Raw genomic sequence first — 9,419 nt, 5'->3', positions numbered from 1 at the left:
TTCAATTTGGTAAAAAAAACGATTAATTTCTACGCATACTCCTAATATGTACAGGAAATTTGCAATTCAAACTGCCCGACCAGTCAAAATAACTGGTGTGGTACATCTAGTGTTAAGATCGAATATGTCGGAATACTTTAAACAAAGCTTTAACAACGTTTGTCTTTCACGTTTATCTATATGCTGCAATTTTAATTCAGACAAGAGTTGCTCGGCTCTTTCTGGTTTCCTTGAGTCGCAGTTATAGCTAAAAACCTGGTAGTATTTTAGTTTCCGAATGAGTGGCGTAAACGCCTTTATATTTACTGCATAATTTCTTTCATTTATTATTCTTACGGGTATTTTTCCGTTGCAAGGGGTTGCAATAGAATTAGCGATAAAAACGTTGGGAGCTAGTTCCTGATTCAGCACTACACATTCTTCTGAACATCGTGTAATGACAAAAGTAACTGTTTCTGTTCTGGCGGCTAAAGTTATATGTGGAACTGTAGTTCCATTAAAGGGTAAGTTTATAACCCGGGGGCCACAGTATGAGAGACTTGGAAAAAATGTATGGCAGGCCAAGAAACTATTAATCTTTTGCTATAGTTCCGTGAGTTACTTTGAGTTGCTTTTGAGCGCCTTATGTTTACGGGGTATTTTCACGATTCGGGGGTATTTTTTTCAATTTGACAGTTTACGGCAAATTTCGGCAAATTCTTATTGCTTTCCAAAAATATGGCTAGTTTTTCGACAGCGGATCAAATTTTTACAAAAATGGCCATAGAAGGAGAAGGAAAGGAAACTGAAAAATCAAAGCGTAAACAAACGAACTGTCATTTCACTCACTGGAGCTCACGGAATTTTTCGCGCAAAAGCTTCTAGTGCGGACGCTAGCATATCAAAAAACCTGTAGAGAAAACTCATACTGTGGTCGAGGCGATACGATGCCATTTAAAAGCTATTTCCTCGACACTGTAACCTCTTCGCACGTTCTTTTTTCGCTTTTTAACCGAAAAGCACAATGGTAAGGCAAACCAACACAGTGTTGCTTCCATGGCTGATTCCAACATGTCCAACCGACAAACTGACCCTGTTTTGAAATTTGTTCACAAATTGCATGTCGAGTCTTCAGATTTCCACCCGCGGCAGTGACATTTATGACGTCTCCGGAGATGTCACTTCAGGCGATATTGCATTGCAGATCGCAGCGTTTGGACCGGCCTTTAAACTGAGAGAAGTTATTCATTGTTTTTGAATGTATACGTAACGTTATTTACTTTTGTTTTGAAACGAATATTAAACATTAAACTCAACCCATAAAACTAAACGAAGCATTCAAGAGTGTTGTTTTGTTTTGAAATGTTTCATGTCGCAGCCAAAATTGGTTTCTGGCCTGGCTGTTGACAGTTTTTAGCCTGGTTTGCCCCGCGGTGTTAGAAACAGGGTGCTGCATGAACTTGAACCTAGCCCAATATGACTGCAGATAAGCCATGTGTCACTCACGGCCATGTGAGCGGCTAATGAGATTGAAACCCACAGATTAAAGTCACTTTCCTACTCGTACGGAAGGTCCAAGACATAGCTAGTCGTAACTGCTTTGTTCTTTAAAACACATAAAGAACGTTAAAAACATTACGACAACTGGTGTGTTGTTCATGTGCTGTCATTTGGTTGAGCTTCTGTTTTGTTTTCATAGCGTTGATACTGATAGACATGTCATGCAGTTATGTTGGTAAGGGCCAAAGGATTTTTTTTGTTACTATTTTTTACGAAAAGAGCAACCATGACTAGTTATCGCCAGGGCTTTTTGTGCGCAAGATGTGGCAAAGCTAGTAGGCAACTAACATTAAGAATTATATGCTGTGAGCTGCCATCTTTCATGCAAAATTCTTACTAGAACCTGTAGGCTTGCTACAATTCAATCTGTTTGAGACAGCTAACAGTAAGTGTTGTTCCGAAATTGTTCATAGCGCTGGCTATCTTTAGCTTTTTGTTCTCTTTCGTTATATACCCTTTTACTTACACAAATAGTAAAAGCTCTCGACTTGATCCGCTTTGTCTCTAGTCCACGCCTTCTCTAAACAAATAATTCGCTTATTAGCTAGCGCATGGAAGTAACATCATAGGATATGTTTTCAAATGTATCTTACTTTTTCCTCTCTAATAAAATAACTTGATTGTATTCGGAATCCTGTCCACTATCTTCCCATTTTAACCCTTCGTGGGCTCGAGGAGTGCAATACTTGAAACGTTCACACATAATTTTATAAAAAAAAATCTGTTGAAAATCTCTTTAGACTGTATTATGTTAGTATGTGTGCACGAATAGTACATAAATGTACTTGAACATACACGACACCAAAAGGGTGTAAGGCAAAAATTTTTTTTTGGAAAATGTGCAGACCTTGGATCGTAACAGGACGTGAGATTGCGCGAAAAGGCTGTAGATCGAAAATAGACTATCCGTAAACGAGAGATATTCATCTTCTCACTGTTACACGACGTTATCAGCTTTTGTCGAAGACGAGCGTTAGTGCCTGCTGAGGGTCATACATAAATAGTGCGACTTGCCCCAAAATGTGACATTCTATTGTGAACCTTCCGGGTGCGCGCAAATAGTACTCCAGCAGTATAATCCATCCCTCGTAGTGTTCTTGACTCCGTGTGCTTTGAAAGCTTTAGAATGAAATACCTATCGCTAGCGTATTTCATCGGTGAGTGTAAAAACTCTCTACGATATTTACTTAGTCTTGTATACACAGTCTGCAATTTTGATCAATGTTGCACTTAGAGCATTTTATTATATTCGTCGAACAACCGGCAACACAAAATAAATTCATTTGCTTTTCTTTATCTATTAATATTACTTACAAATAAAAGTATTATTAAAGCCACCTAAGCAAAATCAAACCAAAGCTTTTTTTTAAATAAATCAAACTTGATGTAGTATCAATTAATAAGGCATTGTCTTTGTTTAAAAATCTTTATTGCTTGACTCATTAAATTGACGTATAAATGTGCGACAAATGTGTATAATGAGAATTTTTGATATGAATTAAAATATATAATATATATATATACACAATTTTATATATATTATATGTACAAATTACTTATACATAAAAGTATATGTAAGAATTGGTTAGCGTACATGTAACTGATGTGGTCATTAGTAGTGCATGTTATAATGAGAATGAATATTTTTGGAAAAGGCAATTGTAGCTTCAAGCATAAAACTTTGAACATATAAAAAATTATAAATCTCTCTATGAAAAATCTTTTTTTTCTACTTTAATCTTATTTACTTGTAAAATTGCTGCACTATTGTATTGTTTTTTTGTTTAATGTTTTCTTATGCGAGCAATGTACAGATAAGCGCACAAGGTGGGGTATGAAAAAGTATTTTGATTTTATATCCGAGAAGCGGAATTGAAATAAGTTAATTACATTATTTAAACGGTCGACTAGCGGTGGGACAAATGTTGACGGAAAGTTAAGATGGGGCTTAAACCATTTCTGTAAATCCATTGATTGAGATTTACAAAGTGAGATATACCGTGGTACCAATTGAGACTACATTACTTTTGGTGCTAAAGACACATGTAGTTTTAATTTGAAACTGCTCAGGTTGAATTGGCTATGGGAATACACAAACTTTGACGTCAATCAGAGCTAGATAGCAGTTGACAGATAGATGCTACCAAAAGAACACTTTACCATACAAATAGAAACACTTCACATTTAAAAATTTTTTTGTTATTAATGTGTTTACTATTTAGTATTCATTAATTGTGTATAGCCTTAAACATTGAATGCCAAAAAATCTATAATTATGTGGGTTTCATTATCACTGTGGTTTAATTTTGAAGTTATGCATTGCAGCACCTGAGTTAGGCAAAACATCGAAATAGGTTTGAAATATTTTTATAGAAATAGCTGTCGTGCCGCTGTAGAAAGTTAACGGCCCACTTTAAGGGCAATTAAAGGTGAAAAAAGGAACCTTCCGTTAGAACTGTACCTCCTAACAAAGATCTAATTTTTCGACGTAAATGAAATTATCAGCACGTTGCGAAACTCATCAATAGAATGGCATCTCATTCGCGGTTCAAAATGCCATCATCGGCTTCTATCACCTGACCCGTGCTGGTGAAAAAACCAGCTAAGTAATTGGTGTCAGCTGAATAATGATGGATTGGTTTATGAAAACTGATAAGAAAAAAATTGACACGCGCCACTTCTTTGTTAATTTCACGAATCGTATAGCTTATATGGATAAACCATGACCCGAGTGTGCTTATCGTTCACCATATGATTGTTCCTCGAATCGTGAAGAAGTTACTCACCAAAATAGACCATATACGTCTACAGCGACATTTTCGATGGATGAATGATCGGCAGTTACGAATGATTACGCAGTTATGATGATAAATTAAATGAAATCAAAATAAATACATACATACTACAAACAACAGCGGTTAAACTACCGGAATGTTTGGCTAAGTTGCCAATCAATCCACACTAGAAGATAAGGTAGCGGCTTTCTCGTACGCCACAATATTCTCCTCCTTTGGCCTTGATTTGGTATTTCCCGATTAAAGCCAATTCATTTAATTTAGAAATAGCTCTTCGGACTGATAACATGTTGTATATCTCTCATTAATTAACTAATAATATTGTTCTTATAACTAGATCCACTAGCACTTGAGGTCAGACGCACCATGTTAGAATTGCTACATATTCAAAAATGTCTGCGTATCTTTTTTACATTTCAGTCTTGTTTATAATGGTAGATTTACAGCCTAATGATGAGTGGTATTACCCTTCACCAGATCCAAATGGTGTTATTAGTGGTAGGTATAATATTGCTACACTAACCCTACAAACCTGATTACGTAACCATTGTGTATGTGGCAAGTGCTGTTGTATTCTTTCTCTGTTTTTTTACTATCCCTCATTTCTCTCCCTTTTCTCTTTCTTTAACTTTCTCCCTTTGTTTCTTTTTAAATTTTACTCCCACACCTTTCTTATTTTTATATGCACATCGCTATCATTGTGTAAATAATCCCTGCACGAATTGATTGTTGAATGTATCTGCTTCTTACAAGTCACATGACAGATTGCTAAAGAAAAACTTCAATTTTTACATACTATATACTATATACATACTATAGTCTTAACTGTACTAGAGCACAGCCGCATTCATCAAACTCAATTGAAACAATACACAATAACTCCTGTCATGTTCAACAAATTAGTGGTCCTCGTTACCTTATTGCTCTATAAACGTAGCATGTTGATATCGAAATATCATAGCATAGTCCAATAAAAACTAATACATCATCTTTGGTCACTGTTGAAAACCAAAAAGAGCGATAAATTCGTGAGGATTTCATTATGCTCTAATCAATATATAACAATGATCAAGTATGATGAATGGCGAAATGTAAAGCATCACATTTGAGCAAGAGCTCAAATTTAAAAACACAAAAATCGCTTCTGAAAATTCAAAAGAAATTTAATGCTTTTATATTAATCGAGTTTGAGTAATGATTAAAGCTCATTTCCCAGCACCACACGCAATTTAAATAAATTAGTTACGATGAAAACCCGTGTTAGATCATTAATATTGGATCGATGGGCTTATGACAGCATTTTTTTTTAATATCAGGCAGGTTTTAAACTACTTATGTAGTTTTCGACACTCGTTCATAAATTTATAATCAGGTAAGAGAGTGACCAAATTGGACCAGGTACTTACTAAGCATGCATTCATATTGCTTTGGATTCTTACAGCAATATGGGATCCATGTGCCAACTATCTTCGCGACGGACGATCTACTTCAATTCTGTACGTCATTTGTGTTCAGTTTTGGTCAACACTCTTAAAAATGATGCGCACACCAATATGTCGAACACTGACACGTGCTGACAGTTTCTTACCGGGCAAATGCTAAAACAAAAATTTGCGATCTTTGCAGGGTTAAAGAGAGGACACATAACATGTGATTTATTTTTACATATTCGTTTTTTTCGTAGCACCCACGTTTTCCACACAGAATGTCACTTAAGATGACATTCATCAAATTTCCACATGTGTGAGGTTTCAAGTTTCTTACCGCAAAAAGACAAAAGTAATCAACTTTTGTAAATCTTCTGCCGCCTGCTGTTTAGCTGTCTTAGCTGTGGCCATATTTATTGTTGCCGAGTAAAACAGAACGAAAAAATAAGCGTCGAATCGTAACAGCAGCCAATAACAGACCGTACCTCTTGTTTTCCCAATACTGTCCAATCTTAACAAGCATCTTCCGCTGCAAAAACATCAAACCAACTATTTTTGGAGTCATTTCTCCCAGCGGCAATTTTCAATTCACGTTACTAAGCGTTTTTTTTTTTTTTTAATCTTAGAGGAACGGACCGGGCCGTATTTATGTTACTAAGCGTTGTTTGGTGTACTTTTAGAGCCAGAATCGTGGGGTGGTCAGTGCGAAAACGGTCGGCGCCAGTCTCCGATCGATCTCACCAGGGAGGCAGCGGTTCGTGGAGAATTTGGTCCCATCATCTTTAACAACTTCATGCTACCGATCCGACAAGCTCAACTGACGAATACTGGTCATTCGGTACAAGTGAACAACTTAGATACAACCGTCACGATTCTGGGTGGAGGTCTACCAGGCCGCTTCATACTCGACCAGTTGCACTTCCACTGGGGATCGGAACATACGCTTAGTGGCGTTCGGTATGCGCTCGAGTTGCATCTGGTGCATTACGATGCCAGGTATCCTACGTTTAAAGATGCAACGACAGCACAGAATGGAGTGGCCGTTTTAGCTGTGCTATTTCATGTTTCCGCCCAATCCAACATGAACATCGGCGTCATTCTCGAGACAACGGCAGAAATTCGTAACGCCGCTGGTAATGTGGCACCATTAAAAGGAAAACTATCACCATTCACCCTGCTACCAAAGAATCGCACCTCTTACTTCCAGTATGAGGGTTCATTAACTACCCCTGCTTGCGCTGAATCGGTTCTGTGGACCGTCTTCACCGAGAGTGTGCCCGTGTCGCTAGAGCAGGTGGATCAATTTAAGGTTATTCATGATCAGTCTGGGCACGAGTTAGTCAACAACTTCCGTTCCGTTCAACCGTTAAATGCACGCTCACTAGTGTATGCAACCGAATGGAATCCTGTAGGGTACAGCATGGCAGGGTCTCTGCAGAAATCATTCCTTGCAGTTCTACTTTCGACATTGACGCTACTATCGGGGGCATTATGGGCCCATTTCATATTTCCGAACTCCTAGTTGCATATGTTTAAAATCGGAACGAAATTTACAATAGACAAGGACAACGAATTAAATGTAGTTGTTAAGCTCAACCTAAGCAGCCATCATTTCTTCAAGTTCCTCAAATAAAAGCGTTTAAATAGTACATCCTCTCACCTCGAACTGGAGATACAGATGTTTCTGTTTTGTAAACACAGTTCGGATGTTTTGTTTCCGGGATGATGGCGTGATGCGCCCTAGTTTCTGATTGTCGCAAGTCGCGCTCTAACTGTTGCAATTTCGGTGGCGCGATATACTTTGATATTTGGATTCGGTTCTCACTTATGCCTGGTGAAGGTGCTTGGTATGCAATACACATGTCTTGCTTAACCGTTTAGCAGATATGCTACAACATGTTTTTATTTAGTACTGCCTGTTTCCGCCGCGCGTCGACACACCTCATTTCATCCTCATTTATCAATTAGGGGCGTTTCAGAGGACTTCCTGGGACTTCGTATCCGATCAGCTTCCCTTTCCAATTCCCCTTACTCCTACTTTTCAGACAATCGGACTTCTCCGGTGACGTATTTGATCAGCTTCCCTTCCCGTCTCCCATTATTCTTCCTCCATTTGAGATGATCGGACTACCTGATGACGTGTCCGATCGGTTTCCTTTACAGCTTCGCGTTCCCGCACACGTCGTGCAGGAGAAGCGAATATATCCAAAACGACGGACTATTTGGTGCAAATTTTGGTCTGGCGGCATCAGCGGCCGCCGTAGGAATCAATGAAAACGGAGCCGGCGAAACCGTCAAAGGCGTACACTACCGAGCAATGTTGGTTGATTGGTTCTTCTGCCACACTGTAGCTGAGAACTTGGACGACATGTGGTTTGCAATGGATGGCGCCACGTGCCATACAGCGATAGTCACGATCGATTGTTTGCAGAGCATTTTCGAACAGCGAATAATCGGAAGAGAAGATATTGTGAAAGAAAAAGAAGAAGAAGACCCCCGCTGATAGAGTAGTCGGTAACGGGCAGCTGGGCTGTCAGCGCAGCTGGCCAGGGTTCGAATCCCGGGACCGGTTGCGGCTCAACCGGCCATGGTTTCGATTCCCGATACCGGCGTTGACAAAGGGGGTTGGCGCGGGACCAACAACGCCGCCCATTAAAACGAACTGTTACGGATAGCACCAGGGCTAATTAAAATTAACGTTGTCTCTGGTGCTGGCCAATACCGCACAGCGGTTGGAGCGACAAAGAAGAAGAAGAAGAAGAAGAAGAAAAAGACGAAGATGTTGTGAATTGACCTCAAAGAAGCTACGGTTTGACGCCTTTGGATTACTATCTTTGGGGAGCGGTGAAAGATAAATGCTATGCGAACAAACCAGCAACTATTCACAACCTTAAGAGCCAAATTCGAGTTGCTATTGCCGAGATAGGACCACAGACAGTCGAAAATGTGCTCTAAAATTTGGGTTCACGGAATGAGCTACTGCAAAGTCAGCCATGATGAACATTTAATGGAAATTATTTTTCACAAATAAATGGTATGAATTAACTTTTCAAATAAAAGTTCAAGCAACGAAAAACATTCAGCCGCCTTTTTATAATCAAACTAGCAGACCCGGCGAACTTTGCTCCGCCCCAAAGGTAATAAGTAAGCAGATTTTGGATTTTATGTAGTAAATTTTTTTTATTGGGATTAGCTTTCTTTGTTCTTCAGTTAAGCACCTTATGATACACTACATTTTTGGTTTTATTATCAGGAGCAAAAACAAGCAATGCAGATGGTCTTCCGACGCGTGAGTATGCCACATATAATTGACATGTATGTGAAAAACATTGATTTTTCAAATTCAGACCACAAACTTTCAAGGATTGGCCTTGTGATTTGTTAATTTTTCATAGCGAAAGCAAAACGGATCGGAAATTGAAGTCTTTTAAACTTAAACGGCATATCGGTTGGGCTCATCGGGATCCTCGGAATGAGAACTTCCTCACCTTCAAATTTTCCTCTAAGTATCGTCGCGTAAATCACATTGTTCATCAATTTGCTTATCACCAAACGCGTTCCGTTGCACAGTTTTGGTTGGTTTCAATTGGATAGTTGGTAGCATCATCTTTATTTGTAACACTGTCAATGGATTTTAATGAATTGTTCCAATGATCTT

The 9,419-nt window shown here is 38.8% G+C and overlaps 1 protein-coding gene across 1 annotated transcript; it reads left to right on the top strand.

Annotated features, from left to right (window-relative positions):
* The first annotated feature begins 2,592 nt into the window (after positions 1–2,592).
* LOC131214177 (carbonic anhydrase 1-like) lies at positions 2,593–7,404 on the top strand. The gene is made up of 3 exons (XM_058208560.1): positions 2,593–2,696; positions 4,755–4,832; positions 6,442–7,404. The coding sequence occupies exons 1-3, from the start codon at positions 2,666–2,668 to the stop codon at positions 7,281–7,283; spliced, it is 951 nt and encodes a 316-aa protein (XP_058064543.1). The 5' UTR covers positions 2,593–2,665; the 3' UTR covers positions 7,284–7,404.
* The last annotated feature ends 2,015 nt before the right edge of the window (positions 7,405–9,419 follow it).

The sequence above is a fragment of the Anopheles bellator genome, unplaced genomic scaffold (assembly GCF_943735745.2).
Source record: "Anopheles bellator unplaced genomic scaffold, idAnoBellAS_SP24_06.2 scaffold00067_ctg1, whole genome shotgun sequence".
Taxonomy (NCBI): domain Eukaryota; kingdom Metazoa; phylum Arthropoda; class Insecta; order Diptera; family Culicidae; genus Anopheles; species Anopheles bellator.
The sequence above is the reverse complement of the archived record's forward strand: the minus strand, read 5'-3'. Positions and strand labels throughout refer to the sequence as shown.

What these genes read in the sequence shown, in the direction of transcription:
- LOC131214177 (XM_058208560.1), top strand. Translation starts at nt 2,666, where the DNA reads ATGAAATACCTATCGCTAGCGTATTTCATCG. An exon ending in ATCGCTAGCGTATTTCATCG is followed by an intron (nt 2,697 to 4,754) that starts GTGAGTGTAAAA and finishes TTTACATTTCAG; the next exon opens with TCTTGTTTATAATGGTAGAT. An exon ending in TCCAAATGGTGTTATTAGTG is followed by an intron (nt 4,833 to 6,441) that starts GTAGGTATAATA and finishes GTGTACTTTTAG; the next exon opens with AGCCAGAATCGTGGGGTGGT.